General features: G+C 59.2%; 13 protein-coding genes across 13 annotated transcripts; 6 read left to right on the top strand and 7 right to left on the bottom strand.

Annotated features, from left to right (window-relative positions):
- Window positions 1-34: 34 nt before the first annotated feature.
- On the top strand, window positions 35-2,719 carry SDRG_06666 (hypothetical protein). Its single transcript, XM_008612460.1, has 13 exons — window positions 35-500; window positions 555-753; window positions 802-847; window positions 891-945; window positions 986-1,087; window positions 1,139-1,304; window positions 1,353-1,492; window positions 1,537-1,647; window positions 1,698-1,760; window positions 1,806-1,908; window positions 1,959-2,103; window positions 2,153-2,216; window positions 2,264-2,719. Exons 1-13 carry the CDS (start codon window positions 87-89, stop codon window positions 2,567-2,569), a joined length of 1,914 nt encoding a protein of 637 aa, XP_008610682.1. The 5' UTR covers window positions 35-86; the 3' UTR covers window positions 2,570-2,719.
- Window positions 2,720-2,805: 86 nt separating this feature from the next.
- Window positions 2,806-3,517, bottom strand: SDRG_06665 (hypothetical protein; the record flags this gene model as incomplete). The annotated part of the gene is made up of 2 exons (XM_008612459.1): window positions 2,806-2,847; window positions 3,149-3,517. 2 exons carry the CDS (start codon window positions 3,515-3,517, stop codon window positions 2,806-2,808), a joined length of 411 nt encoding a protein of 136 aa, XP_008610681.1.
- Window positions 3,518-3,879: 362 nt separating this feature from the next.
- On the bottom strand, window positions 3,880-4,839 carry SDRG_06664 (hypothetical protein). Its single transcript, XM_008612458.1, has one exon. It carries the CDS (start codon window positions 4,816-4,818, stop codon window positions 4,003-4,005), a length of 816 nt encoding a protein of 271 aa, XP_008610680.1. The 5' UTR covers window positions 4,819-4,839; the 3' UTR covers window positions 3,880-4,002.
- Window positions 4,840-4,896: 57 nt separating this feature from the next.
- Window positions 4,897-6,691, bottom strand: SDRG_06663 (hypothetical protein). Its single transcript, XM_008612457.1, has 2 exons — window positions 6,552-6,691; window positions 4,897-6,501 (listed from the first exon to the last, which is right to left on the bottom strand). The coding sequence occupies exon 2, from the start codon at window positions 6,496-6,498 to the stop codon at window positions 4,972-4,974; it is 1,527 nt and encodes a 508-aa protein (XP_008610679.1). The 5' UTR covers window positions 6,499-6,501; window positions 6,552-6,691; the 3' UTR covers window positions 4,897-4,971.
- Window positions 6,601-7,999, top strand: SDRG_06662 (hypothetical protein). The gene is made up of 7 exons (XM_008612456.1): window positions 6,601-6,848; window positions 6,890-6,925; window positions 6,964-7,008; window positions 7,058-7,266; window positions 7,313-7,576; window positions 7,627-7,692; window positions 7,737-7,999. The coding sequence occupies exons 1-7, from the start codon at window positions 6,656-6,658 to the stop codon at window positions 7,830-7,832; spliced, it is 909 nt and encodes a 302-aa protein (XP_008610678.1). The 5' UTR covers window positions 6,601-6,655; the 3' UTR covers window positions 7,833-7,999.
- Window positions 8,000-9,429: 1,430 nt separating this feature from the next.
- Window positions 9,430-13,775, top strand: SDRG_06661 (hypothetical protein; the record flags this gene model as incomplete). The annotated part of the gene is made up of 20 exons (XM_008612455.1): window positions 9,430-9,747; window positions 9,790-10,288; window positions 10,333-10,412; window positions 10,460-10,675; window positions 10,718-10,786; window positions 10,834-10,962; window positions 11,015-11,065; window positions 11,115-11,185; window positions 11,226-11,553; window positions 11,684-11,737; window positions 11,786-12,057; window positions 12,102-12,225; window positions 12,274-12,303; window positions 12,353-12,531; window positions 12,580-12,730; window positions 12,777-13,057; window positions 13,109-13,223; window positions 13,268-13,369; window positions 13,417-13,578; window positions 13,623-13,775. 20 exons carry the CDS (start codon window positions 9,430-9,432, stop codon window positions 13,773-13,775), a joined length of 3,384 nt encoding a protein of 1,127 aa, XP_008610677.1.
- SDRG_06660 (hypothetical protein) lies at window positions 13,678-15,124 on the bottom strand. Its single transcript, XM_008612454.1, has 2 exons — window positions 13,897-15,124; window positions 13,678-13,851 (listed from the first exon to the last, which is right to left on the bottom strand). The coding sequence occupies exons 1-2, from the start codon at window positions 15,089-15,091 to the stop codon at window positions 13,841-13,843; spliced, it is 1,206 nt and encodes a 401-aa protein (XP_008610676.1). The 5' UTR covers window positions 15,092-15,124; the 3' UTR covers window positions 13,678-13,840.
- A 1,567-nt stretch (window positions 15,125-16,691) lies between these two features.
- On the top strand, window positions 16,692-18,321 carry SDRG_06659 (CMGC/DYRK/DYRK1 protein kinase; the record flags this gene model as incomplete). The annotated part of the gene is made up of 8 exons (XM_008612453.1): window positions 16,692-16,772; window positions 16,818-16,976; window positions 17,027-17,189; window positions 17,231-17,379; window positions 17,430-17,561; window positions 17,608-18,026; window positions 18,077-18,155; window positions 18,205-18,321. The coding sequence occupies 8 exons, from the start codon at window positions 16,692-16,694 to the stop codon at window positions 18,319-18,321; spliced, it is 1,299 nt and encodes a 432-aa protein (XP_008610675.1).
- Window positions 18,322-18,420: 99 nt separating this feature from the next.
- On the bottom strand, window positions 18,421-18,952 carry SDRG_06658 (40S ribosomal protein S12). Its single transcript, XM_008612452.1, has one exon. The coding sequence runs from the start codon at window positions 18,889-18,891 to the stop codon at window positions 18,487-18,489; it is 405 nt and encodes a 134-aa protein (XP_008610674.1). The 5' UTR covers window positions 18,892-18,952; the 3' UTR covers window positions 18,421-18,486.
- A 133-nt stretch (window positions 18,953-19,085) lies between these two features.
- SDRG_06657 (aspartate carbamoyltransferase) lies at window positions 19,086-20,356 on the bottom strand. The gene is made up of 6 exons (XM_008612451.1): window positions 20,247-20,356; window positions 20,118-20,193; window positions 19,817-20,063; window positions 19,576-19,770; window positions 19,327-19,529; window positions 19,086-19,284 (listed from the first exon to the last, which is right to left on the bottom strand). The coding sequence occupies exons 1-6, from the start codon at window positions 20,327-20,329 to the stop codon at window positions 19,129-19,131; spliced, it is 960 nt and encodes a 319-aa protein (XP_008610673.1). The 5' UTR covers window positions 20,330-20,356; the 3' UTR covers window positions 19,086-19,128.
- Window positions 20,357-20,922: 566 nt separating this feature from the next.
- SDRG_06656 (hypothetical protein) lies at window positions 20,923-23,090 on the top strand (the record flags this gene model as incomplete). Its single annotated transcript, XM_008612450.1, has 3 exons — window positions 20,923-21,351; window positions 21,400-21,662; window positions 21,716-23,090. 3 exons carry the CDS (start codon window positions 20,923-20,925, stop codon window positions 23,088-23,090), a joined length of 2,067 nt encoding a protein of 688 aa, XP_008610672.1.
- Window positions 23,053-25,446, bottom strand: SDRG_06655 (hypothetical protein). Its single transcript, XM_008612449.1, has 3 exons — window positions 24,990-25,446; window positions 24,313-24,941; window positions 23,053-24,259 (listed from the first exon to the last, which is right to left on the bottom strand). Exons 1-3 carry the CDS (start codon window positions 25,291-25,293, stop codon window positions 23,126-23,128), a joined length of 2,067 nt encoding a protein of 688 aa, XP_008610671.1. The 5' UTR covers window positions 25,294-25,446; the 3' UTR covers window positions 23,053-23,125.
- A 349-nt stretch (window positions 25,447-25,795) lies between these two features.
- Window positions 25,796-27,525, top strand: SDRG_06654 (STE/STE20/YSK protein kinase; the record flags this gene model as incomplete). Its single annotated transcript, XM_008612448.1, has 10 exons — window positions 25,796-26,014; window positions 26,058-26,191; window positions 26,234-26,282; window positions 26,326-26,462; window positions 26,508-26,564; window positions 26,613-26,690; window positions 26,737-26,944; window positions 26,989-27,161; window positions 27,209-27,305; window positions 27,355-27,525. The coding sequence occupies 10 exons, from the start codon at window positions 25,796-25,798 to the stop codon at window positions 27,523-27,525; spliced, it is 1,323 nt and encodes a 440-aa protein (XP_008610670.1).
- Window positions 27,526-27,557: the final 32 nt, after the last annotated feature.

The following is a 27,557-nucleotide window of genomic DNA, read 5'->3' as shown; positions in this document are numbered from 1 at the left end:
ATGTTTGTATGGATCTGCGCGACGTTTTAAAAAAGCGGGCCGATTGGCACTCGCAATCGGTGTTGCTCGGACGCGTTCCAAGCCAAATGCTGGCCTTTCATCGACGGGTCCTGCGCCCCCAAACGCTTCGCCTCTCGGGCGCGACGGTGCTGCGGTCGCAGTCGCTCGTGCTGGCAACGTGGAAGCAGACGCACCGCGTCTCGAGCATCAAGACCATGTACCAGCAGCAGCGCTGGCTGTCGCAGTCGCGGCCGGCCTTTTCGTCGGCGGCGCCGCCGGCCACGGGTAGCTACTTTGGTTCGTACAGCGAAGAAACAGGCGAGTGGGAGCCCGAGCGCGACCATCTCGAAGGCTTCCAGAGCGACCATGTCGCGGCGAACGAGATGACGTTGCAGGCGCTCATCCGCCTCGATATCAATGGCGCCCGGCGGCTCTTCCGCAATGTGCTCCAGCACCATTACTACCACGACATGGAGATGTGGAACAAGTGGGCGACCATGGTACGTCGCCATCGCAATGTGCGTGTTGTCCTCACAGGCGACGTGTGAGCGTAGGAGTGGCGCGACGGCAAGGTCATGCTGGCGCGCAAGATCTTCACCAAGGCGTCCAAAATCTGCTTCAGCGCGAGTCTCTGGCAGTCGTGGGCGACGATGGAAGGCGACATTGAAAACTTCAACGAAGCACGCCGCCTCTTCAACGTCATCATTGCGGCCGACGCCGGCAAGACGACGCAGACCGCGATGGCCGGTCTCGGTGCGACCTCGATCCCTCGGTCGCGCGATGCTCAAAGATGCAGCGTAGGCTTGGCCTTGGTCGAAGATCGCAGCGGCAACACGGACAAAGCCAGGTAGACATCCGACTCTCGACCGGCTTTGAACGCAGGAGCGCAGAAAGCTCTTTGTCGCTTACAAGAAGAAGTTTCCGGACGACATTCACCTGGCCGAGGTGCGTGTGCGATGGCAACTTGCATTCTCATGTGGCGTAGGCCTACGCGCTCTTTGAGGGCCGGCACGGCCACATGAAGCTCGCGCGCCAGCTCTTCACGCAAGCGACGCAAATGGCGCTCTGCACGCCTCAAGTGTTCCACGTACGGTGTATGCGTTGTATCAACTTGATACTGATCGACGACTCGACGTAGGCGTGGGCCCAGCTCGAGTACGAACGCGGCTTTTACGGCGAGGCGGTCGTCGTCTTGGACCAAGGCCTCGAGTCGGCACCGTACGACAAGAAGCAGTTTATGTTGCGTGCGATGAGCCTCGCCAAGCTCGGCGATGTCGAGGGCGCCCGCGACGCCTTCCGCGAATGTCGGTGCTTCTATTGCGCTGACACCAGCTTACGTGGCGTGCATGTAGACACCAAGTTGTCCTCGATCGACGAGCGCGCGTACAATGCATTTGCGCAGTTTGAAGACGGTCTTGGCAACCACGGCGCGGCGCTTAAAATCTACCATACCGTGCTCAAGCACAACCCGGGAAGCATCTCCAACATCACGGTAGAATGCGTCGTGTCCATATCTCGAGTGCATATGGATCCTAGTCGCTGGCGTACTTTCATCTTCGCACGGACGCCCAACACGGTCTCGAGGACGCGCGCGAGACGTTTTCGACCGGTGTCGCCATGGTTCCGGACAATGCGCAGCTGTGGCACGTACGCCGACGACCTCTTGTGCGTCCAATCGACTAACTAGAAACGACTAGAACTGGGGCATTCTGGAAGAGAAGCACGGCGATGTCGATCGGGCCAAGGAGTACTATGAAAAGGTACGGCTTTATCTACCTGACGCGTCGCTTCCTGCGCGTTGCTAGGCGACGCACCTCTCGCCGTGGTCGGCGAGCTACTGGTGCTCGTTGGCCAAGATGGAGGCCAAGCGGGGCAACATCGAGTCGGCCCGCGTTGTCTTGGACCTTGGTACGGATGGCTCTTATCCTGTCGAATCGATTTTATGCAAAAGCATTTAGCGACGCAGCAGTGCAGTAACCGAGTCATGCTGCTCACGACGTTGGCCAAGATCGAGCGTCGCGCAAAAAACACAAAGCGGGCTCGGGACGCATGCACGGCCGCCCTCAAAGTCGACAAGAAGCGGGCGGCGACGTGGAACCTCCGGTACAATGTCGTCACTTTTGACTCGAAAAATGAGATCTGCGCTGTGTAGCGCTCTTGTTGAGATGCCGCACCACCCCGAGAAGGCCAAGAACCTCATTGAAAGCGCACTCAAGGTGCGGATACGGACTGTGAAGGAGCGCTCATCGGCTGGTGCTTGTAGCTCATCCCGACGCACGACCACATGAGCTGGAGCATCCTTCTGTGCACGTACGGCCGCGCCCACGCCGCGCTCGGCGACTACCAGAACGCCATGATTGCGTTCAAAGAGTCGATTCGCCTCCACGAGCGCAATCCCGCGACGTACGAGTACCTCGCCGAGTTCCTCGTGCAAATCGGCCGCGTGGACGAAGCCGTCAAGCAGCTGCGCCTTCTCACGCTCATTTGCCCCGCCGAGCGCGTCGCGAGTGTCGAAGCCCGCTTGCGCGAGCTCGAACCGCCGGCTACGACAGAGAGCGCCGAGGCATAAGCAGTACAGCGTGTTCGGTGTTGTGTTTCTAGTACTCTGGCCGCAGTGCAGTAGGTGAGGCGCGACTTGGCGCATTTGTTTATCTTGTAAAGACGATCTGCTGCGCTCTACACGCTGCGAGGTCGAGTGTGGGCAAGACTAGTATCAAAGTATCGCGGCCACGCATCGCACGCCACTCTTCATGTAGAGCCGACAAGAGGTGTCGATCGAGCGCGGACGATATGTAACAAGTGAAATCACGTTGGGACATTATGACGCGAGAGGCCGAGATTTTTCTTCTACGCACATACACTGCGCTGCCGGCGGTATACACGAGATGACGCGACCGCAAGTGTACATGTCATTGGTTGCTTAAGATTCGAGAGTACAAGATGCATTGGCCAGTGGACGTACGAGACTTTTGGCCGAGACGTTGGCAACCTTTGCCCCGTAGTATCCTCGCCAGTACCTCGTGTCGCGTCCTCGCCATTCGAGCTGGAGGTGGGTGTCGTCAGTGGGCATGGCTGCGAGGCTCACGCAGCGTATGGTCTGGCGCCAGTGAGTTCCTGCTGCCTGGCAAAACAGCTCTTCGAAGAGAACCTCTTCGGAAGGAAGGCTTCGTAGCACGAGCGTCCAGCGCACAGCCTGGTCAAAGCGCGCGGCGGTGCTGAGCTGGACCTGCAGATATGGGAGCGACGGCGGTGGCCGAGCAAACGTCTGTGCAAGGCTACACCAATAATGTGTTGACGTGTAGCAGCGCTGAATCGAAGGCGGTGCGCATGTGCCACCGAGGTTGTGCGCGCGTCCAAGACCATCGGCCCACTCGTCGTGGTCGTCGACACGATGCTCTTCGAGTAAATTCGGGTCGACGTCCCACTGCGTCGTCTTGAGGAGCTCAAAGAGGTGGTCGATGACAAAGCACTTGGGCGGCGCCGCCACCGCGACGATGGGCACGACCTCATGGCACATCGCAAGCGACACAGCGATGTTGGTCCAAAAGGCACTCGACTCGGCGGCTGCGTGCCAGTCCTTGCAGACGTACACGGACACGCGATAGACGTCGGCAGCCGATCCAACGTATGTCAAGATGATTGGAAGCAAGCTGCTCAACGCTGCGCTCCAAGCGTGTGGCAGCGCTACGCGCGCAGCATGGTTTGACGAGGCTGTTTGCATTGCTCGATCTGGTGCAATCGATTACTGCCGTCCCATTGGCTAAAACCGATCAATCAAAACGCAGTACGGCCCGTGGACCAATGAAACAGCGACCCGGTTGGCGACGATGAAGCCATTCGACCAACTTGAGTTCCAACGCTTTGCGGACGCTCGAATCGTGACGTAGCCAAGAGGTACAAGCACATTTTGATGCATACTAGTAGGGCGGTACGAGTACTCTAGTAGATAGCTAATTCGAGCATCTTCACCCTCTTGGGGCTTGGACAGCGAAGCTTAGAGGCTTAGTAGTTGAGAACGACGGTGGCATCGGGCACGGGATGCACAAGGTACTTGGCCGATATGTTTGCGACCTTTGCGCCGTAGTGTCCTGCCCACGACGACGTGTCGCGTCCGAGCCACTCAAGAACGAGGTGGGTGTCCATGGCTTCGACGTCCTCGAGGCTCACGCAGCGCGTGGTGTGACTCCACAGGATCCCCGCCGCGTGATAAAAATCCTCGACAAAGAGGACGGTGGTGGATGGATGGCTGCGTAGAATTAGCTGCCAGCGTACGTTTTGGTCGAAGCGCGGAGCAGTGCAGAGCTGGATCTGCAGAAATGGCAGCGACGACGGAGGTTTCGGAAAGGTCTGTGCGAGGCGGCACCAAAAGTGCGACGACGCATAGCAGCGCTGAATGCAAGGAGGCGCGCGCGAGCCAACGAGGTTGTGGCAGTGTGGACCCTCGGGGCTCGTCATGTCGTCGCTGGTGTTGTCGCGGTACTCAACCACCAAATTGCGGTCGACGTCCCATTCCGTCGACTTGAGCTGCTCTGAAAGATAGTCGATGACGAAGCGCTTGGGCGACGTAGCTGTTGCGACCAGACGTGACGTGTCGTTGCCATTCAGAAGCGACGCGGCGACGCCTAGCCAGTACTCGCTCGAGTCTGCGGCTGCGAGCCACTCCTTGCACACATAGACTGGGCTGCGGTAGACGTCAGTAGCGGACCCAGCGTACGTCAAAATGAGGGGGAGCAAGGTGCTGAGCTCCGCGCTCCACGCGGGCGAGAGCTTCACATGGACGCCGCTCGGCGAGATCTCGGTGCTGGTGGCATGTGTCATTTTCGCTGACTGGAACGCAACCCAGCGGCAATCTTTTGAGGGGCGATTGTTGACACACATTGGCCAAAACAAATGCCATATGACCAATAAAATGGACGTATCATGTTTTTATTAGCCAATGGATGCATCGACTATAACCTACCCGCGATCTTCTCACGGAGACTTGGTCACCCACCGGCGGATGTGCTCGCGCTCCGTGTCCCGGGCGCGTCGAAGCGCGTGCGAGTCGAGCGGATGACTAAACATGAGGTCGAGGTGGTGCGCGCCGTTGTGGATGAGAAGCGCCACGACCGAGTCGCTCAAGGACTTTGTGAAACCGGTGGGGTACCACGGGTCCAAGTCGCCGTTGCTGAAGACAATATTGCTCGACTGCCGGAACGCATCAGTGCCGCCAAACACGATCGACGGCCAGAACGGTCGCACGTGCACGCCCCAATTGGCGACGCACGCCGCGTCATCGGTCGACGCGTTGTGCAGCTCGGGCCAAAACATATCGGTGACGCCGTTCTGGTCGAGCGGCGTGTACATGTCGGCGCAGTTGAGGTAGTCCCAGTAATCGAGACTCTCGTCGTCATCAAACGCGTAGCACGAAGTCGCGCCCGTCGTGTTGTAGTACACGTCGATGCTCTGCTTCAACGCATGAAGAAAATCGTCTGCCGACTCCAAGAGACCGCTAAAGGCGACGCACGCGGCGCGCATAGGAAAGGCCGGAAGTGTGCGATCGCCACCCGTGATGTACGACGTCGGATACGGGTAGTTGCCCATGGCCATGTTCTCGTACGCTTCTTTGGCCCAAGTGGCGAGGTCGTTGACGCGCCCCGGGGCATCGAGGTCCCGTCCGGGGCAGAGGCGGAAGACTTTTGCGAGCTTTGCACGGCCGTCGACGGTGCCACCGAGCGCAAAGAGGTGGTCCCAGGACGCACGAATGTTGGCGGCGCATTGCGGCGGTGCGCCCGCGGCCTCACTAGCATCGTGCGTCACGACGCGCGCAAAGGACGCCAAGTCCATGGGCGGGTCCATGCCCAGGAACGACCGCATCGGTGCCGATGCAGCAATCGCGCCCGCGACCAAGTGTGGGTACTTGAGCCGCAGCCACGCCGCAAGCATACCGCCGTACGACCCGCCAAAGGCCACAAAGGGTGACCGCGGCGCCGGTAGCGTCTCTCGGAGGTGCGCAATCAAAACGGCAAAGTCGGCGAGCGCCTGCTGCGACGAGAGGTGCACGGCGTACTGGCCGTTGGAACTGTTGGCCCGCCGGACGGGCATCGATTGGCCAAAGTACCGGTGCTCTGCAAAGACAAGGAGCGCGCGAAACGACGGCGCCGACTCCCACATTAACCCCGTGTAGTTCAAGTACAACTCGACGTCGGCTTCGTTGCCAGCGTAAAAGAAGATGGGCCCGGCGTCTTGGTCCCAGAACTCACTGCACACAAAGTAGCGCTGCGCGAACGTGCCGTTGGTCGACTGGAAGTGGTCCAGACGCTGCGTGAGGGTATGGACGCTGCAGCGGGTGCGGAGATCGCCGTCAAAGCCGGGTGACGCAACAAGCGTCGACAACGTCGATCGGTACCGCACGAATGACGCCACGCAAAAGCAAGCGAGGAGCACGAGACCCTTGGTGTACCGCTGTTGCACGCGGCGAGGTCTTGGCGGTAGCAGTGGTGTCGACTCGCTGTGCATCGGCTATGGCAATTGACAAGTGAGAACGACCGTAATTCCTGCCGTTGACCGACGAGGGTTTCGTCGCGTTGTTCGATGCCGTTGGGCCTTCCTTGGGCTCGTCGCAGACGTCGTGTGGCTGCGCCCACGGGTGCGTTCTAGTCCGCGCTCGCACTCGATGTTTCTCGAACGCAAAGCTGGTATTCCTGACGTGGCAGCTTCGGCAACCTGGCCGTGTACCTCGATATCCGGCAAGATTGCCGTGCCGGATAATCGACCGCAGAGCAACCCGACGACGATGGCTGTCCTCGTGGTGGTCCTGCTATGGCTGCTGACCGCTTGGGCGCGATGCACCGACGCTCACTCCCAGTGTACGCCTGCGTCGTCTCATGCAGCGGCTAACGCAGCATAGGCCATAGTGACGACGAGTGCTGCAGTCCGCTCGCTGGTACGCACCGCTTGCGGTACGAGTCTCATGCGTCGTAGAGACTGCGGGCGTTATTTGCTGCGGTTCTGCCTCGCATGGCCTCGGTACGTCATAACCTTGCGCATCACCGCTTGCTTCTAGCGTGCCTGGCAGATGTTGTGGCGTGTATTGCCGGCCAGTGCTACCGCGGTGCACAGGCCTGCTGGAGCTATCGTGACCAGCCGCTTTGTAATGTGTTCGATGCCGCCTCAAGTACCGATACGCCCTGGGGCGCATGCCAAGAGCGTACGCGCCAGCGCTTGTATGCGAGCGTGTATGACTCGACATCGCCAGCGCACATTGCTGCGCTCGAAGGCCGAACGGTGTGTCGATCCTCTACTGCAGCCGTGTCGGTAACGGCAAGCGTAGGAGTCACTCGAGCTGCTATTAGAGGAAGGCACCGACGTCAATAGACAGCTGCCGGACGGTCGCGCGCTGCTTCACGTGGCCGCGCTCAGTACGGACGGCGAAGAGATCGTGTCGTTTCTCATCGCCAACAACGCCGACTGGCGGCTCGTCAACGCCTCGGGTGCGACGCCGCTGCACCACTATGCCACATTTGGCCGGCACCACGGCGCGGCACTGCTCTTGGCCAGCGGCGCCGACCCCAACGCGCGGTCCTTACCTGACGGCGTACGCCAGATTCGTTGATCGCGACTTTAGCCACAACGATCCACTGATAGAACACGCCATTACACAACGCGGCGCTCGGGCAGCACGTGCACACGGCGCAGCTACTTCTCGGCTTTGTACGTCCGTCCAGGTCAGCTCGAGTGCTATGTGTGATGCGTAGGGTGCAGACCCTTGTGTGCGCAACGCCCGAGGGCTCACCCCGTTCGAGCTTGGTCTCTTCAGCTTGGCCCAGCCGCCAACCCACATGACTATGTAGTGCCATAACGAAACTCTGTGCGGGATTGCATCGAAGTGACGAGATGGCGACAGTCTGTGATGCAGAAACCATAGCTTTTTAGAACGGCGTGTGCCTTCCTTGCATTCGCCCTAAGCCACCGCACAATGCCAACATCCAGCTCTAGACATGAGCTCTAGAGTCATTGCAGCACCCGTGGGATGGCTCCTTGCTAGTCCGCAGGATGGATTTTATCCGGAAATTTTTATCCGGACAAAGAGCCCATTGTGGCGTCGGAGCGGGCAAGGTGCATGGATTTTCGAGTTTGAAATGAAGTCTCATGTTTTGTGCTAAAGGTATAGAACATGATGCAGGGAGTCCAAAAACGAAAGAATGGTGCTCGTAGCGTGCCTAGAACCTGCACTATACGTCGTTCAAGTTGGTGAAAACTGATACTAAATTGCTAGTATCAATGTATCGGTGTATCAGCCGACCACCACATTACAGTTGCAACTAACGCAGGTTCTAGGAGCGCTACGAGCACCATTCTTTCGTTTTTGGATTCCCTGCGTCGTGTTCTATACCTTAAGCTCAAAACACGAGACTTCATTTCAAACTCCAAAAGTCGATCCAGATCGCTCGGCAGTCAGCTTGCTGTGCTTGTCGTCCGGATAATTATGTCCGGATACATGTAGGTGCCGCAGTGCAGCTTGGCGTGTGCCGCTTCCATCGATGGTACTGACTCGAACGGCGGGAATTTGTACACCAAGGCCTCGAGATACGTGGCATAAGCTACCGGATATTCTGCTGCCGCGCGGGTGCAGGTCGCAAGCGGCGAGAGCACGACAAGACCGCTCACCGCCATCGCCGCTTAATCTGGAGCCGCCATCTACATGTAGACACGACCGGAGAACTTGTGGGCGCTAGAGTATGCTTTGCGACCGTACCCGTCAGCTCGTGTAGAGTCCGATCCGAACGGTTTCTCGGTTGGTGGACTATCTTTCTGATGGCTACTATTGTCTCGCTGGACCTAGTGGTTGGAGAGCTGTGTAGATTTGAATATCCAGTGCTCAACCACTGTATGAGGAGGCCTCTACTGCCATTCACGTCCATTTTAACCTCTGTCGCTGCCGACTCGAAATCCGGTGTCCCATATCAGTCAAGACCACACAACCAGTCTCCCTCTCCGAGCTTGACCGCCAACCTCGTTGTTAGTAGGAGTGGCAGCAACGTCCAATACCGCACTGCTGCATGTACTGTACGACTGCAAGGACCTGTGGCATTGACTGACTAGTCCTGAACCATGACCGACTTGGCTCAACGAATATGATGTCGGCCGCCTTCTTTTTCTTCGTCAGCTTCAACTTGCGGCCACCCATCACCCCATCGCATGCACCGTCTGCAGAGCAATTCCGTTGCAGCGCACAAGGACCTTGCGTGCTGTCTGGTGCTGTCTTGAGCGCAATTCGCTTGGTGTTTGCAGCACGCTCCCGCTCAGTGTAGGTCGGCTCGCAAGAGCAGGAAGCGCCTGGCCTTGTATAGACTAGCCAGCAGCGCGCGCTCTGATTGGCTAAAATCGGCATTAGTCGCTGGTTTCGGTCATTTGACGAGTGTAGTACACTACTAGTCGACTCGCAGGATGGGCAGGTACATCTGCGTCGCGCCGCAGTACGTGGACAATAGCAAGAACCTCTCGAGCGCGCAGACGCTGGACCAGAGCGCGACCTTTGACGCGATCACGGCCGTGGCCGCCGGCGACGTCCCGTGCGTGCACAGCCGCGACTTCGTGGCGCAGCAGCTGCTCGCGTTCGCGATCGTCTGGGGCTCGGCCGCGCTCTTCTCGGTGCTCTGGATGATTGCGTCGCGCCGCCAGAACCTCCGCCTCCAGAACGACGAGATCGGCTTCTCGCTCGCGCTGCGGCAGTGGGCGCGCAAGTCGCAAATCGCTGTGCTCATCGTACGCCACTTGCCATGACACTGCGTCTAACCTGCCCTGTAGAGCCGGCCGATCCAGCTCGTCGCTTCCGTTGGCATCTACCTCGTCATGGTCGTGCGCTGCCAGTCGTACACGGTCGAGACGGGCTACTACTACGTTGGTCTATTCCTCTACCTCATCACGTTCCTCGACACGATCGTGCGCTTTTTCGCCGCGAAGCGCAAGCTCGGGTACATGTTTGAGTTTTACACGATCCTCGACCTCCTCGGCCTCGCGTCCTACTGCTGCGTGGGCTTTGCGCCCAACATCAACATTGCCGGCAAGCCGACGCGGACGTGGCTCGACCTCTCGGTCACGCGGTCGCTCTTCATTTTGCGGAGCTACATGGAGATGGAGCGCCACTTTGACAAGTCGGAGAAAGGGCTCATGATGCTGCGCCAAGGCATCAAGTGCTTCCTCCTCCTCACGTTTGCGTCCTCCGTCGTCTTCTTCTTCGAGACGACGGGCGAAATCGGCGTCTTCCTCGAAAATGGCTTTGCGCACCTCTACGCATGCTCGAACGGTAGACCCACCATTCTCTAGCAGCTCACGGGAACGTTGCATTAGGTACCATCAGCAATCAAATATCCGACGACTGCTCGTCCGAGACGTGGTCGATCATGTTTGCTATCTACTATACCGTCGTTGTACGTACACCATCAAGTTGCTCTCTTGATACTAAGGCTGTCGTTAGACGCTGGCGACCGTCGGGTACGGCGACAACTCGCCGCACACGGTCGAGAGCCGCATGCTTGTCATCGTCTTTATCGTCGCCGGCATCGTGCTTTTCTCGATGGAAGTTGAGCACCTCGTGAACCTCTACAAGCTCCGGTCGATCGGCAACCCGCCGTATGCCCCAAAGCCGCGCACGCAGTCGGTTGTCATCATGGGCAACCCGACGTTTCCTCAGGTACCATGGCTTGCTAAGAGACTCGCACGATCGGTCAAGTAGCTCGCTGCGATGCTGCGTGAGCTCTTCCATCCCGACCATTTTCAAGGCGTCTCTGTGCGCCATCTGCACGTACAACGCCCGTCGGGCACCAGTCGCAATACACATACTGTGCGTAGGCCATCGTCCTCGGCGAGCGCAGCAGCTCCAAGTACGTCAAGGGCCTCGTCCAAAAGATCGAGAACGACCCCAAGTTTGCGTCGCGCGTGACGTACGTGGCCGGGGACCCGTCGCGCAACGAAGACCTCGTACGTCTAGCGGGTAGTGCGTGCGCCCGCATTCACACCTTGTGCTGCGTAGGACCGGGCGCGGGTCAAGGAGGCCCTCGCCGCGTTCTTTCTCCCCGACAAGGTGGGCTTGTCTCCTCTTCTTGCTAGGTTTTGTGTGACGCAGACCGTAGCTGGCCAAAGACCCGGTGAAGGAAGATGCCAAAAACATCATGCACATTCTGTCGACCAAGCAATACGCAGGGTGCGAGCATGTTGATGAACATGTCTGCATGCGTCGCTAGGTCGCGCTTCCGGTGCCTTGCGATGGTGCTTAAGTCAGAGAACGTCCGGCACATGATGGCTGCCGGTCTCGACCGCGATGATGTTGTGTGCGAAGACACGATGAAGCTCGGCGTCCTCGCGCAGAGCTGCGTGTGCCCCGGGTTCTCGACCATGATCGCCAACCTCGGGTCCTGTCTCACGCTCGACAAGCGCCCACGCACGTCCAAGACGATCCTCAACAAGCTCCAGCGCGCGCTCGCGGCCAAAACGACGACGCGACCGGTGCTGCAGTCCGACTTTGACCTCGCTGAGACGCTCTACACCGAGCAACTGTACTACGAGGTAGTCGTTTCTAGCATCGTGTCCAGTGCTAAAGACGTGTTTAGGGTGCGTCGCGCGAGTTTTACGTCGTCTCGCTCAGCAAGGTACCTCACCGATGCCGCTGAAACACAAGGAATAACTTTGGTGCGAGTAGAAGTACGCCGATCTTACCTTTGTCCAAGCGGCCCAGAAGATCTTCCGTGACTCCAACGTACGAGCGATCTACTTGACAGATCCATGTACACTCATGGGGCGATAGGGCGCTGTCGTGCTCGTAGCTGTCGAAGTGGTCATCGATGGCGCGCACTACGTGAGTGCGAAAGACGAGTCGCTCATCTCGGGCGTCCGCCTCGTTCTGAACCCGGGCTTTGCCATGGTGCTGCGCGAAGGCAGTCGTGTCTACGTGATTGCTGAAGACGCCGATATGGTCGCCAAGTTTCACATCTCGATGGCCGAACACCTCGGCGACGTTCTTGTCGACGATGCCAACCAGATCCCGAGTCCAATGTCCTCCAAACGCCTGCACGGCCGGTAGAGCTCCGTGGTATTGGGCACATGACCTTAGATGGGTCTAGATCGGACGCACCGTACTCGCCCGACCACGCGGAAGACACGCTGCGCACAACGTACCGTGGTCTCCGGTCGCCCGCTCAGTTTGGAAAAAACAAGTCGGTGCCGGTGCTTGGCGCCAACCCCCGGGTTCGTGCGTTGAGATCGCTTTCCCGCGCACTCATATGATCGATGTAGGTGCTTTTGAGCGGCGAGTCGATCCACGCCGTACGAGACTTGTCGATTCTGTGTCGTGGTAGCGGAGAATGTGCGATAGGACTCGGTGCTCTCGCGTATTGTGACCCATGTCCGCATGCCAAAGGCGGACATTGACCATCGCCTTCGGCACTTGGTCGTCGACGACATTGTGTCCATGTACGGGCACCGCCCACCGCGCATTCTGCAACCGCCGCCGCTCGCGGTGCTGCAAGACCCCAACCACATTGTGATTTGCAGGTGCGAGGAATAGATCGCAAGGACAAGTTGTCTGATGTATGTGCGTAGCTTCCTCGGCGAAGAGTCGCTCGCGTCTCTCCAATGGTTCATCTCGCCGCTGCGCGGGGTGTTTTCGCTGCGGCACCCGCCCATCACGATCCTCGACGCATCGCCCGTCTCGGACGAGTGGGCTGCCGCGATCTCCAAATTCCGAGACGTCGTACGTTCGATCGGGCATTTGCACAACATGGACATGATGTGTCTAGTACTATGTGTGTGGCAGCCCGCTCGTGTACCGGGAGCTGCAGCGCGCAGGCGCCAAGTCGGCGGCGTCGGTCGTCGTCCTCGCCAAGAGCGCCAAGGAGAGCGTGTCGGGTCTAATGGAGACGAGCATGGTCGACGCGGAAGCCATCTTTACGACGATGCTGATCGAGCTCAACATGGACTTCACGCGCATGTTTACGCTCACGGAGCTCACGGACGAGTCCAACTCCAAGTTTCTCAACAAGAAATTTGTGCTCTCGGGCTTCAAGGCGCGCGAATCGACGTCGGTCGCGACACCCGATCGCTTCTGGGACTTTTGGCAGACGGCGCTGAGCACGTCGTCCCAAGTGGCCGGCGCATCGTCCGAGGAGCAGCCGATCTACCGCATGCCCCTCTTCATGTCGGGTCGACTCCTCCACCCGCAGTTTTGCGAGACCGTCCTCGTCCAGGTACTGGATTTACGTCTACGACTCTGATCTGATCTGTCGTCTAGTCGTACTATAGCCAAAACATCCACCGCATCATTCGCCAGCTCATTGGCGGGCCGCGGAGCACGGGTATCGTGACGAGTGTGCCGTTGGCCAAGATGTACCAAGTACGTTCGTCGTCCTTGCTACCATGCGATGGTATCCCGTTGGGTAGAACCAAGGCATGACGTACGGCTCGATCTTCCGGCTCTTTGCAGCGTCCAAGTACCCCGGTATCGTGCTCGGCATCTACCGCAAGACGTCGCAAGAGATGAACGCCGGCACCGCTGTGAAGGAGCTCCCGATCGTCCTCACGACGCCCCGCGCCGACGTCCAAGTATATCGACTAGCGTCCAGTGGGATGTACTGATTGTCGACTAGGTGCTCGAAGGCGACACGTTCTTTGTCCTCTACGGCTGGCATGCGATGGAGAAGGCGTGCGTTAAGATTCAAGTCGCTTTCCGCAAGTGCCGGCGCACGCGCAAAGTCCTCAAGCCCAAGAAGGTCGCGCGTCGGCAGAGTGCGATGCACTGAGACGTCGAGTGTAATATACGCTGGTGTCTTGTAGGTGGATCTAGCATTAGGGTATTCGTGTGTGATTAGGCGTGACCTAGTCAGAGACATGAGAAAAGTTGGTCGAGGATTTCAATCGTACGCTTGGCCTTCTTGTTGCGCTTGGAGGCCGGCATGGCCTTCTTGTTCTTATCTTGGGTCTTGATCGGCGCCTTCTTCTGGTGCGGTTTCCGCTTGAGCTTTTTCGCGGCGAGGACGTCTTCGGGAAGCGACGTCGTGAGCGCCTCGAGCTTGCGCTTCTTGCGCTCCTTCTCCTTCTCTTCGAGCTGCTTCTTGTTGACCGGGCTCAGCAAGATGCGGATGTCGCGGACGATGCCAGGCGTCATCGGGATCAGCGACCCTTCCTTCTCCCACTGCTCGGGCGTCCACGAGACAAAGCGCTCGCAGCCTTGGTCGACGGCGTCCGTGTCGGGCATATCAGTCGGGAGCGAGAAGGTGCACGTCTTGAGGTCCGACGGGCGCACAAACACAAAGGTCTCCGAGTCCCAGATCGGGAACGAGCCCTTCGAGAGCACCTTCTTGTTCGAGTAGCCCGGGTAGAGGCACCGGTCAAAGACGACCGACCCGAGGTGCGAGAGCCCGCAAGCAGCCGCGATCTCGAGGATGCCCCACTGTCCGAACGGCGGCTTGGTCTTGTGCGTCACGTGCACCTCGCCACCGGGCGCGAGCGCGCCGAGGACGACCGAGAAGAAGCCCTTGAGGAGCGCCTTGTTCTCTTCCATCTCGTTGTTTTGGCCATCGGCGCCGTTCTCCATGCGGACGCACGGGAAGTTCCACATGATGCGGTCAAACGTGCCGAGGGCCTTGAGCGCAGCGGCGTTCGTCGCGTCGACTTCGTGCAAGACGCGGGCGCCCGCTTCGTCGAGTGACCGCAAGATGTCGGCGCTGTCCGGGTACGTCTCGAGCACCGTCTCCTTGGATTCGTGCGACGTGGCCGTGAGCTGCGCGCCCGACGCCAAGTACTTGGTCATGGCAAGCGAGAACGAAAAGTTGCCATCGCCGACCGTGAGCACGCTCTTGTCGTCGGTGGCAATCAGCGCGTTGGTCAGCGGCGCCGGCGGCGTCGGCTCGTCGTCAGCCTCGTCGTCCGACGTCTTCTTGGCCGACGGGCTCTGGAAGCGCGGGCAGTGCTCCGGGCGCTGGTTGGGCACAATGTCCTTGCCGCCGTGCACAATGACCTTGTAGCAGCATGGGCGGCAGAGGTCGAGCGCGCACTGGAGCGTGCTGGACTGCACGTACAGGCGGTTGAGCTCGCGTACGGAGGATGGGGCCGCCATGAGAGCTGGAAAGAATTGCCGCTTCGATCCAACAATCGGTGGCGTATCCGGATGCGCCCCCAGCCATTGGGTGGTCATGCCATGTCCGGATACGCTGATAGGCTAAACCCACGCAACAAGTGGACGGCGAAATGAGTCGCTGTGTTGTTCTGTTGGACCGTCATAAACGCTGCAGTTTTCGTGTTGTGTTAGTCCATTTTTGGCGTATTCAGTCGGTGCGTCACTCGTTTTCTCCACTCGCCAAGCCTGTCGCAGCGTTCGTTCCTTGAGCCAAGGCGCCAGTTCCAGTTTATTGGAGCTTGGAATTTGGAGTCGTTTGTCTTTTCTCCAACTAAGTAGATACTTGACGACTACAAGAGCAGCCTAGTGATGAGCTAGTGCCTGGTATCGCGAGCTGCTGCGGTGGCAGGCATCTGTGGCAGGCCACAACCTGGCGATTGTGCGATAGTGAACGTCCCGAACACGGATCGCAATCCGGTTTATTCGATCTCCGCTGCAACCGCTAACTGCTGCGTCAAATTTTGGCCCATCTATTCCACGCGAGCTGTTGTTTGGACGGGCTATGCTTCTTAAGAGGTCGTTATGTTGGGATGTCGAGCTTATTATGGAGCCCACGAGCTAGTGTAGACGTCCGTGGGGCAGGCCAAGTGGCCAAGTGCAACTGCAATACACGGCCACACATTTTGCTTCCCGGTTGCAACCGGTATCCACGTGGCGAGTCGGTGAACGGTTATCCGTTTCACATTCGAAAATTCGTTCGGTTATCGAATTTCGAAAGATTCAGGCCGTGGCGCGATTTTCGTGTCACTTGACGACTGGTTCGGCTTAGTCGACTAAAGTTGGTGCCGGAAGTATATGCACGGATGGACTTTGGATTGAAGTCTCGTTGGCGTAAGGCAAAAGATGCGGCCGCAAGATATAGTACCGCGTTATTCTACCTTATGCGATTGTCACGCGTGTTGACCTGCCATGACGTCGTTTCAATAACCGAACGTCTTCGAGCAATGCGTCTCGTCGGTGTGTCCTGCATGCCGTCTGGCTACACCCGCGGCTCTAACACCCCTAAAACGGGCCTCCGCAAATCGCCAAAAGTCATGCAATCAGCCTCTGTGAACGCGCCTTCCCACACCCTTGCTCTCATGTATCCTTCCGCCGCGCTACTTTAGTGTGTCACTTGGCTGTCGATCGACTAACTAAGCCGCCGAAGGGCAACCTCGCATCCGGATACAGTCCGTTTCGAAACTTGGCCAAAATATCGAAAAACGGGCGCTTGAGATTGGAGGGAGCTGTTGGGCGGCAGCCAATGAGCGGCGAGGGCGGGTGTTTTGGCTCGCGGGGTAGGGCAGATATATACTTTGTCCAAAAGAAAAATGCCGGGGGAGACTGACTCGACGTTTGTATACGAGGTGCCGGCGCACCCGGCGGTCGATTCCATACAAACATCAAGACAAAAGCTACCGAGAAACCGCTCGCGTATTTTAAAATTTTATTCGAATAGTAGGCGAAGCTCGAAGCTCAAGCGTCGCATTCGAGAAGCGAGCCGACGACGGATTTGCCGACGACCACGACGAGCCTGAGCCTCGGAGACGACGACGACGCGATGGAACCACGAGTCTTGGGCGCGCGCCCGTGCGTGAAGCTGGGCTGCCACCTCCTAGAGACGTACCGCCTCATCAATCTCGTACACCAAACGCATGGCAGGCTACGATCTTATTGTGACATTTAGGCGTACTACAAGAAGCAGCGGTCGAAAGAGAAGCTGGTCAAGGGCGCCAAAGACGCCAAGCAGCCACCAGAGGCGCCCACGCTAGGCGACTACTACGTGCCGGCCGAGCACGAGGTGCTCCATGCGCGCTACCGTGTCACGGGCAAGAAAATGGGCAAGGTGCGCTGCCGACTTGGCCGCCCTCGCCGCGCTCATGCACTGCATCCTAGGGTTCCTTTGGCCAAGTGCTCGAAGCCGTCGACATTCAGACCAACAAGCCTGTTGCCATCAAGATCATCAAGAACCGCAAGGCCTTTGAGCGACAAGTGCAATCTGAGATTGATATTCTCGAGTACCTGCACCGCAGCCGGCACGGCCACGACAACCACATTGGTAGAGTCCGTCACGCTCGAGTCACACTCATCGCATCGTAGTACAAATGCTCGACAAGTTTGTTCACAAGGGCCACCACTGCCTCGTCTTTGAGCTCCTCTCATACAATCTCTTTCAGCTGCTGCAGAGCACCAAATACGCTGGCATCGGTCTCAAGCTACTGCGCAAGTTTATGAGGCAGGTGCTTGAGGTATGACTGCATTTGCCCATGCACAACAGCATCTCACAACACATGTCTAGTCGCTGCGGTACCTCGCGGAATCGTCCATCATACACTGCGACCTCAAACCCGAAAACATTGTACTTGTCAACCAAAGCAAGAGCCAAGTGAAGCTCATCGACTTTGGCAGTTCTTGCCGCGTCGGCAAAGAGGTACGAGCGACACAACTGCACACCTCGTACTCATCTGAACCTGCAGATCTTTCAATACCTCCAAAGCCGCTTCTACCGGGCGCCCGAGGTCATCCTTGGTCTCAAGTACACGGCAGCGATCGACATGTGGAGCCTCGGCTGCATTCTCGTCGAGATGCACTCGGGGTCGCCGCTCTTTGACGGCGCCAACGTCATGGACCAGCTGCACAAGATTGTGCACGTGCTCGGCATGGTGCCCGCGCCCATCATAGACCAGCTCCATGTGCTCCAACGCAACAAGTATTTCGAGCGCACATCGACCGGGTATGCGCTCAAGCCAACGTCCGAAGCCGAGCCGCCACCGGCGGTCCGTCGCACCCTCTACGACATTGCTACATGCAACGGCCGGCGGTTTGGCGAGAAGGGCCACAGTCTCGACGAGTACGCTGCGTTCACCGACCTTGTCACCAAGATGCTCGAATACGAGTACGTCCTCCTGCCTCTAAGAACGCGTCCGACGTATCCTCTCGTAATAGCCCACGCAAGAGGATAACGCCGTCTGAAGCGCTCCAGCATCCGTTCTTTCACGAAGATGCGAGCAATACACCGCGACCAGTACGTCATCGCTACGCCCTGCGGCGCCATGCTAACGTCTTGAGCGTAGAAGGACAAGAAGCGCAGCACCAAAGGCCAGTGCAGTGCGAGCGCATTAATACCTAGTGACGACGTCGAGTGCGCCCATCGGGCCAAGCAGCGCAAGCTGCTCGCGCCCGACGCATGACGTGCCGTAGAAGCCGTAGCCGTATTTATCAAGTCCAAGCGTTGGTCCTGTACAGAGTCTGTTCTGCTTGTCGCTAGCAGTCAAGAGGATCGCGACGGGTGGTGGAGAACGGAGTCTCTTCTATTAACGACGGGATTTGGGTGTCATCAGTAGCAAACTGCGCGTTTAGGCCTCGACGCGGCTCTTGAGGTAGTTCAAGAGGACGTTGAGGGCGTGGGTCTCCTCACCGAAGTCGGTGATGACGGCGCACGACGTCGAGACGACCTTGCGGGCCTCACCGTTGTCGTCGATCTTGCAGAGACCGCACCACTCGCCGAGCTGCTTGCCCGAGGGAACGATGATGAGGTTCACGCCGTGCTCCTCGCAGAGCGCGCGGACGAGCTTCTGGTACGAGGGCTCGTCGCAGTCCTGGGCGAGGCAGCAGAGGCGGGCACGGCGCGAGTCGAGGGCCTTGGCCGCTTCGTGGAGGCCGCGCTTGAGGCCGTCGTGGACGAGGGCCTTCTTCAGGACTTCCTGGAGGGCTTCCATCTCGCCCAACTCCACAACTTGGTTCACTTCCTCGGCCGACATTTTGTACGTTAATAAACCAGCGTCCTCAAAAGTAAATCGCTAATGCTCGATTGCTCCGAAACCATTCATCGCCCTCCGCGCCTTAAACACCAACCGATTTTCATCCGCATACGGTATCCGGATATCCACTCGGCAGAGAGCCCCAAGATGGACCCCTCGCCGGAGGCAGGAGCAGGGTGCTGGCGAGGAGGCAATGCAGAGAACGAAGGAAGACAATGGTATATTGCTAGGTGAGGTTTACGCCTTGCCGAGCACGAGCGCGAGGATCGCCATGCGCACGTACATGCCGTACTCCATCTGGCGAAAGTAGGCCGCGCGAGGGTCGGCGTCGACTTCGACCGCGATCTCGTTGACGCGCGGCAACGGGTGCATGAGGATCATCGTCGCCTTGGCCTAGAGCTATCATGATGCATCGCGATCGAGGAGCGTCTCTACCTTGGTGAGCGTCGCGGGCGTGATGATAAAGCTGTCCTTGACAGCGTCGTACTCGGCGGCCGTCTCGAAGCGCTCCTTCTGGACGCGCGTGATGTACAAGACGTCGCTGGCCGCGAGGACCGAGTCCAAGTCGGCGGTCTCGTGCTGCTTGACGCCGACAGCGTTGAGCTCGTCGACGATGTAGCGGGGCATCTTGAGCGACTCTACGCCATGCTGGGATGAGGAGATGGCGAAGCATGGAAGTCGTACCAGGCGAGACATAGTTGAGCGTGACGTTGAAGTGCGCAAGGAGCTTCGCGAGCGAGTGCACCGTGCGGCCGTTCTTGAGGTCGCCCACCATCGTGATGACTTTGCCCGTCAAGTTCATCTCCGAGAGCTTGGCCTCCTTGTAGATCGTGTAGAGGTCCAAGAGGGCTTGCGTCGGGTGCTCGCCGACACCGTCGCCTGTTCAGATAGTGATGCGTCTTGCACAGGATATGCAAGGTAGTACCGGCGTTGAGCACAGGCTTGCGGCTCGCCGCCGCCGCGGTCGCAGCCGCACCCTTGACGGGATGGCGCAACACGGTCACATCCGCATAGCACTCGAGGCAGCGCATCGTGTCCGAGAGGGTCTCGCCCTTTTGGCTGCTCGACGAGCTCTCGTTCACGCAGACGACCGCGCCGCCCAAGCGCAGCATAGCAGCCTGGAACGAGCAGCTCGTGCGCGTCGACGGCTCAAAGAAGACGTTGGCCATAACCTATTCCCAATGACGTCGGTCATCTCGCAGGCTGAATAGCATTCGTTGGCGAACCTTGCCCTTGAGCGTATCGTCGCCGCCTTGGCGGGCCACCATGTCCTTCATGTGGTCCGCAACCTGAAAGAGGTATCTGCATGCGCCATGAGACATCCAAGCGCCACCACCATGATCCATGATGCGTACCGGACGTTCGCCGCATGAAGCTGCTCCGTCGAAAGCACACCCTTCCCGCTCCACGAGCCAATCGTCGTCCCAAGCTTCTCCATGTTGCCAGCCCCAATAATGATCCAAAATGAGCCGCTGGATCACGTATACGCTTTTGAACCACCGCGTCTAAACGCACGCATCCTTAGACACGATCCCACGCTCTGTCGCCACAGCGTATGCACCAAAGCTTCCAGCGCCGACACCACCACCTGCTCCAGCTCCCTCGTCTGCGCAGGGTGCGCTCAATGCATCACCGCGCATCGATCGCACGTTGCTTGCAGTCGCTCCATCACGGCCGCACGTTCGGCCGTGTGCCTGTGTCAAGTTGGGTGTTTCTACCTGCCCTGATCACCGCTGTTTGGTAGAACCTCTATGAATGGATATACAACAAGCATGCGTTTCTACGGGTGGGTTGATGTCAAGGATTCGAGCCTACTGAATCGCAGTGTGCGCGACGGGCGCCAGGCGCTCGACTGATTTTTATCCCCGCGTGCGCAGTTGCGTTTTTTTATTCCAATGGAGCATACAAAACGCAGGTCATAAAATAAAATGGAAGCCAATCGCGGTCATAAAAATAAAATGCGACCGGCGTATCTGGTTGTCTTCTTCGTCAGTATCTGAAGGGAGGCCAAGCAGCAGCAGCAGCAGCAGCATGGACCAGCTCATCCCGATCATCAACAAGCTCCAGGACGTCTTCTCGGCGATCGGGCAGTCGCCCATCAACCTGCCGCAGATCGTCGTCGTCGGCAGCCAGTCGAGCGGCAAGAGCTCTGTGCTCGAGAACATCGTCGGGAAGGACTTCCTACCCCGCGGGTCGGGCATTGTGACCCGGCGCCCGCTCGTGCTGCAGCTCTACAACATTCCGGCGGGCGACGACAAGGAGAAGGAGGAGTGGGGCGAGTTCAACCACCTCCCGAACCAGAAGATTTACGACTTTGCCAAGCTGCGCGAAGAAATCGACAAGGAGACCGACCGCATGACGGGCAAGAACAAGGGCATCTCCAACAAGCCCATTACGCTCAAGATCTTCTCGCCATATGTGCTCAACTTGACGCTGGTCGACTTGCCCGGCATCACCAAGGTACGTGGACGGCGGCGAGGCGAAGGCGAATGACGTTGGATTTTGTAGGTGCCTGTCGGCGACCAGCCCGCCAACATTGAAGAGCAGATCCGGGACATGTGCACCGAGTTCATCTCGAACCCCAACTCGATCATTCTGGCCGTGACGGCGGCCAACACGGACTTGGCCAACAGCGACTCGCTCAAGATGGCGCGGGCGATCGACCCGGACGGGCTCCGCACGATCGGCGTCCTCACCAAGCTCGACTTGATGGACAACGGCACGGACGCGATGGAGATGCTGCAAGGCCGCGTCATTCCGCTCAAGAAAGGGTACGTTCATGCTCGCTTCTAGCGTCTCCCATGTGCTCATGTCGTCCTATTAGATATGTGGGCGTCGTGAACCGCAGCCAGGCCGACATCAACAACAACGTGGGCATTCGCGACAGCGTCGCCAAGGAGACGGTCTTCTTCAAGAACCATGCGTCGTACCGCGCGATCGCGAGCCGCATGGGCACGCAGTTCCTCTCCAAGTCGCTCAACACGATCCTCATGCACCACATCCGCGACTGCCTGCCAGAGATCAAGTCGCGCATCTCGGCGATGCTGTCCGAGCTCGACCTGGAGATGGACGGCATGGGCAACCCGACCGAAAGCATGAGCAAGACGGCGCTCGGCGCGACGCTCCTCCAGCTCATCTCGCACTTTTCATCGTCGTTCATCAACTCGCTCGACGGCCGCCACACGCAGGCGAACGACATGGCCGAGCTCTACGGCGGCGCGCGCATCTCGTACATCTTTAACGAAGTGTTTTCCAAGAGCCTCCAGGCGGTCGACCCGTTCGACCAGCTCAGCGACGCCGACATCCGCACGACGATCCGCAACGCCAACGGCCCGCGCCAGTCGCTCTTTGTGCCCGAGATTTCGTTCGAGCTCCTCGCCAAGCGCCAGATTGCGCGCCTCGAGGCGCCCGGTCTCCAGTGCGTCGACCTCGTCTTTGACGAGCTCCAACGCGTCACGTCGCAGTGCGAGACGGTCGAGCTCACGCGCTTTGCCGACTTGCGTGACCGCGTCGTCGAGGTTGTGAACGGCCTCCTCCGCGGCTGCTTGAGCCCGACGCAGACGATGATCTCGAACCTCATCAAGACGGAGCTCTCGTACATCAACACAAACCATCCCGACTTTATCGGCGGGTCGCGGGCCGTTGCGCAACTCATGGACAAGCTGCAGCAAGATGGTGCGTCGCCGCCGCCCCAGGCCGAAGGCAAGCGCCTCTCGAACGCGACGCGCCCACCCCCGGCCGCGCCGCAGGCCGAAGAGAAGGAGAACTCGGGACTGCTCTCGTTCTTCAACGGCAAGAAGAGCCAGGACGCGCGGTCGTCGCCCGCCTCGAGCAACGGCGGTGTCGTCAAGCTGCCCCAAGTGCCCACGACGATGCGCCAGGCCGAGGTCCCGACCGACCGCGAGCGCATTGAGACCGAGATCATCAAGTCGCTCCTCGCCTCGTACTTTGACATAGTGCGCAAGAATTTCCTTGACCTCGTGCCCAAGATCATCATGTGCTTCATGGTCAACTTTGCGAAGGACCAGGTGCAGAACCAGCTCGTCTCGAGCCTCTACAAGGAGGAGCGCCTCGTCGAGCTCCTCCGCGAGTCCGGCGACATTGCCTCGCGCCGCTCCAACTGCTACGAGATGCGCACGCTTCTCTCCAAGGCGCTCGAGATCGTCAACGAAGTGCGCGACTTCAACACGTTCAAGTAGTCGTCCGTTATCGTAATACAAGCACCTGCTGTCTCTTATGCACTTGTCGCGACGAGGAGGTCGGCGTATCCCTGCGATGGCGCGTGCCGGCGCAAGCTGGCGAGAACCGGCGACACGCGGGGTGCGCTCTGCAACCGCAGAAGCCCCGCGACGGCCGACCGCCGCACCGGCCAGTCGTCGAGCATGGCGAGCTTGGCAAGGCGTAGGACCACGCTACCGCACATGGCCGCGCAGCTCGGATCCAAGAGCACGGGGGTCGTTGTGAGGAAATGGATGGCAATGCATTTGGTGTACTGCATCGCCTGCGTCGACCGGTCGTTCTCAGCGTGGCTTTGGTGCAAGTCGAGCACGGCGAGCGGGCTGCCAAAGACGGCCGGCCGGAAACACTTGTCGCTCGAGACGTAAATGTGCCAGAGCGCCTGGAAGACGTCGCCGTGCCAATGGCTTGGCGAATGCTCGTACCAATGCTGGAGAACGCTGGCGGCATACCCGAGCAGCGTCGGGTCGACGTCGACGAGCGTTGCACGTGCCAAGAGCGCGCGCACGATGGCTTCGCGCTCGAGGTGCGACACCGCGCTCGGTGGCAGCGACAGCAGCTGCGGCACGAGCTCGGGCCAGCCACTGGTCGTCGCCAGATGGGCTTGCGACGCTGTCCGGGACGGCGCCCGCCGCGGCAGTAGCCACACGAGCGCGACGAGGCTCTCCTGCAGCACGCACGGTGCAAATGACGTTGTCGCGTCAGCGATGTTCCAAATGGCCTCTGTGATTTTGCTGAGAAAATCCAAGTGGTGCGCTGAAAACGAGATGAGCGCGAGGTCAAAGGCCGACGCGACCGCCGTCACGGCCCGGCACACGCGGTGCAGCACGAGAGGACTCTGCCCGTGGGTCGTGAGCACGAGCTGGATGCCATTGGCCGCAATCTCGAACGGGCTCAAGCCACCGCGGACCTTCTCAAAGCACTTGGGCGCGACTTGGCCGCGCGTCATTTCTTCGATCGCTGTGAGGAGCACGGTGCACGGCGCTAGCGTTGGCGGGCCGCCGGCGGTCGGGGCGGAAGCGAGCACGAACGTGTGCTTTTGCATGCACACGTCGAGGAGGAGGTCAGCGACGCGCGTTGAAATGTGCTGCTCAATCACGGGGCCGCTGACGCTCTTGGGTGCGGCCGGCGCCTAGTTAGTCGTTCGTCGTTAGTAGCGTCGCGTGCGAGCATTCTGGAGCCCACGTCAAAGTTCATGTCGAGGAGGTTGGCGGCCACGGCGCTGGCCTCGCGGTTGCCCACGGGCAGTCGCGCGATCTTGCCGCAGAGCTTGAGAAGGTAGCAGGTCGTGATTGCGTCGGGTGTGTTGATCGAAACGGATCCTGTCCCGACGTGCGCCATGAGTGCGTCGACCACCTGCAGTGGCTTGGTGTCGAAGAGCGCAAGACACGTGGCTGCGGCGTGTCGGCTCGGAATGAACGCGCCTGCGATGAGCTGTGGAAGGAGTGGGTCGAGGATCTGCGGCGCCGTCTCACGGAGCGACCGAGCGACCTGCAAGGACGCATCGAGGAGCGCGACTTGGGTCGGAAGGTCTTTGTCCGTCTTCTTCTTGGCGCTCGTGAGCTTGAGCATCGTCCATGCGCTAGATGACGCGATGCCCGATACGAGACTGTAGCAGCGCTCGGGCTGGCGCAGCGTCGCGCAGAGGACTGTGTAGAGCTTATACGCCGATACCCGCCGTGGCGGAAACGGGTGGTTGATCTCATTCTTGGCGACAACGTCCAAGAGCGACGCGAGCTGGACGAGGATCGCGCCCGTGTTGTCGCCGCGGGGCGTCGACCGGCTTGCAGCGGAGGGGTCGTGGGCGGCGAGGCCTACCAAGAACATGTCAACAGCGAAGGATCGAAACGAGTGTGCCGTACGCTGGGCAAACTGGACTTGCTGCGCAATGTGCTGCAAGAGAACGTGTACAATGCGCACGAGCTTCTGGTCCTCCTTCTTGTCCTTGATGTTGACGAGCAGCGTCGAGAGGTCGCGGAGCACCGAGTCGTGGACGTACGCGCTCGAGCCGTCGGCGTCGGCGACGACCGAGACGTAGAAGAACGTGAGCTCATGGAGGAGAGCCGCAGTGCGCTTGGACGTGTAGTCCTTGGCGGCGACGCACTTGGTGAGGTCGTTGAGCACCTGCTGCTCGGACCGGCACTTGAGCTGGAGGTGGCTGTTCATCCGACAAAATGCGATCTTCTTCGCCTCAAGCGTCGTATCAGAAATAGTGTGAGCGATCGCAAAATGCACTTCAACATGCAGCACGACGAGGACCGAGTTCTCTCGTTTCAAGGGTGCAAATGAGTAGTGTGATCTGTACGTGGCGCGACCAGAGCACAGCACGCTGGCGCTGGCTCTGAAGACAGGTGCCTTGGCTGGGCGAACCATCGTCGCCTACCGAGCCAACAGCGACGATGTACAGTGATGGAGCTTCAAGTTACGAACTGCCACGAATCCTCCAGCACCGGCGCGTCCTGTCCGTGGCACGAGCACGGCCGCCACCTTTGTGGCAAGCTCGACAGCCACCCTAGCACCAGCCAACGCTTTCGCCACGAGCAACGCCGAAGGCGGGACCATGCAGACGCCACGTCGGCCATCGACCCAACGCGATGGCCCCAAGCAGTCGGCGCAGGACTTGCGCTGGCACCGACCGGATGCGCTTGCACGGAAATAGTGTGCGGCCATGTGCTGTCCGGTAAAATTTCAGAGCAGCGAGAGTAATTCCGAGACGGCGATGCAGCAAGCGCCGATGATGGACAGCTGCTTCGACGTCCTCGCCAAGGTCGGCGATGGCGCCTTCGGCGAAGTCTACAAGGGCATCGACCGCCGGACCAACGAGATATGCGCCATCAAGATCATCGACCTCGAGGCGGCGGAGGACGAGATCGACGACATCCAGAAGGTCCGCGCACATCGCGTGGTCGCCGCTGAGCCTTCGCACATAGGAGATTGCCGTGCTCTCGCAGTGCGCATGTCCGCAGCTGACCAAGTACAATGGCTCCTTCATCGTGGGCACGAAGCTCTGGATCATCATGGAGTACCTCGCGGGCGGCTCCGTCTTGGACCTCATGTCGCCCGGGTACGCGACGCAACCTCCTTCTCCATGGCTCATGCGCTGTAGGCCACTCAACGAAGTCTACATTGCCATCATTTTGCACGAACTGCTCAAGGTACTACGAGGGCCTTCAACCACATGGAAGCGAACGTGTGTAGGGCCTTGTGTATTTGCACTCGGAGAAGAAGATCCATCGCGACGTCAAGGCCGCTAACATCTTGCTCGCAGGCGATGGCCGCGTCAAGCTCGCCGACTTTGGCGTCACGGGGCAGCTCACGGACACGATGACAAAGCGGTACGACCCATGCCCGCACCTTGCCTTGGTCATCCATGCCATTAGAAACACCGTGGTGGGCACGCCGTTCTGGATGGCGCCCGAAGTCATCCAGCAATCCAAGTCCGAGACCTTGTCTTATCGGCGTCTCTCAACACGCTGTTTGTGTAGCTACGACTCCAAGGCAGACATTTGGTCGGTCGGTATCACCGCCATCGAGATGGCCAAGGGCGAACCACCCCACTCGTCGTACGCCGTCTCCACTTTGAGACTTGGATGTCTTATGCAGGACTAGGCTGCATCCGATGAAGGTGCTCTTTGTGATCCCAAAGGACCCTCCGCCGACGCTCGATGGCGACTTTTCGCCCAAGTTGAAGGACTTTGTCTCGGCGTGCCTCAAGAAGGACGCGGCCGAGCGACCGACGGCTCTCGAGTTGCTCAAGCACCCGTTCCTGACCTCACGCGTGGCCAAGGACGTGTCGTCGCTCACCGAGCTCATCGAAGTACGTACGCCGACGACGTCAGCAACCATGCTGACGCGCGATAGCGCGCCCAAATCCAAGTCCACGCACCCATCGACGAGTCGAACCGAAGCTTCTCGAGCGTCACGAGCTCGTCGGCGAAAGAGTCGCATCTCGACTTTGACGACGGCTGGGACTTTGGCGCGACCGTGCGCCTCAACAAGGACGCCCTCTCGCCCAAGCCGCAGACGTCCAAAGCGTACGCCCCACATTTGTCATTCGAGAGATGAGACGTGGTATGTCTAGTGTCTTTCAGACAGCAGGCTTGGCCGCGTCCATGCTCAGCGACGACGACCTCGGCGAGGTCCTCTTCGAAGATGTGCTCAAGCCCGCTGTGTTTGAGGTACGTGGGTGCTCGCACAGAAGAACGAGTCAGACTCTGGCATGCGTAGACCGTCGAAGACACGGACGACGAAGAGACACAGGACGTGCTCCTCGAGCTTCTGCACTCGCTCGAGTCGCTCAGCGTCGACCAACCGCGGTTCATGGGCAGCGTCCTGCGCAGAATATCGCGCGGCCTCCAGTCGCACGCCGACCCGCGCGTCCGAGCCTTCCACGCGTAATAAGATCTTGTCTGTGATCCGAAAGACCAAGT

This window comes from Saprolegnia diclina, assembly GCF_000281045.1.
Source record: "Saprolegnia diclina VS20 unplaced genomic scaffold supercont1.18, whole genome shotgun sequence".
In the NCBI taxonomy this organism is placed as follows: domain Eukaryota; phylum Oomycota; class Saprolegniomycetes; order Saprolegniales; family Saprolegniaceae; genus Saprolegnia; species Saprolegnia diclina.
Note: the sequence above shows the minus strand (reverse complement) of the source record. Positions and strands in the feature narration are given on the sequence as shown.

Coding starts and splice junctions, on each gene's coding strand:
- SDRG_06666 (XM_008612460.1), top strand. CDS start 87: ATGCTGGCCTTTCATCGACGGGTCCTGCGCCCCCAAACGCTTCGCCTC. Junction 1,088..1,138: donor GCACGCCTCAAGTGTTCCAC/GTACGGTGTATG, acceptor GACTCGACGTAG/GCGTGGGCCCAGCTCGAGTA. Junction 1,761..1,805: donor CCAAGGAGTACTATGAAAAG/GTACGGCTTTAT, acceptor GCGCGTTGCTAG/GCGACGCACCTCTCGCCGTG.
- SDRG_06664 (XM_008612458.1), bottom strand. CDS start 4,818: ATGACACATGCCACCAGCACCGAGATCTCGCCGAGCGGCGTCCATGTG.
- SDRG_06663 (XM_008612457.1), bottom strand. CDS start 6,498: ATGCACAGCGAGTCGACACCACTGCTACCGCCAAGACCTCGCCGCGTG.
- SDRG_06662 (XM_008612456.1), top strand. CDS start 6,656: ATGTTTCTCGAACGCAAAGCTGGTATTCCTGACGTGGCAGCTTCGGCA. Junction 7,009..7,057: donor TTCTGCCTCGCATGGCCTCG/GTACGTCATAAC, acceptor CGTGCCTGGCAG/ATGTTGTGGCGTGTATTGCC. Junction 7,577..7,626: donor CGCGGTCCTTACCTGACGGC/GTACGCCAGATT, acceptor ATCCACTGATAG/AACACGCCATTACACAACGC.
- SDRG_06660 (XM_008612454.1), bottom strand. CDS start 15,091: ATGGCGGCCCCATCCTCCGTACGCGAGCTCAACCGCCTGTACGTGCAG.
- SDRG_06658 (XM_008612452.1), bottom strand. CDS start 18,891: ATGTCGGCCGAGGAAGTGAACCAAGTTGTGGAGTTGGGCGAGATGGAA.
- SDRG_06657 (XM_008612451.1), bottom strand. CDS start 20,329: ATGGAGAAGCTTGGGACGACGATTGGCTCGTGGAGCGGGAAGGGTGTG. Junction 20,194..20,246: donor CTTCATGCGGCGAACGTCCG/GTACGCATCATG, acceptor TGGCGCATGCAG/ATACCTCTTTCAGGTTGCGG. Junction 19,771..19,816: donor CAAGCCTGTGCTCAACGCCG/GTACTACCTTGC, acceptor CTATCTGAACAG/GCGACGGTGTCGGCGAGCAC.
- SDRG_06655 (XM_008612449.1), bottom strand. CDS start 25,293: ATGAACAGCCACCTCCAGCTCAAGTGCCGGTCCGAGCAGCAGGTGCTC. Junction 24,942..24,989: donor GCAAGTCCAGTTTGCCCAGC/GTACGGCACACT, acceptor TGTTCTTGGTAG/GCCTCGCCGCCCACGACCCC. Junction 24,260..24,312: donor TCCTCGACATGAACTTTGAC/GTGGGCTCCAGA, acceptor ACGACTAACTAG/GCGCCGGCCGCACCCAAGAG.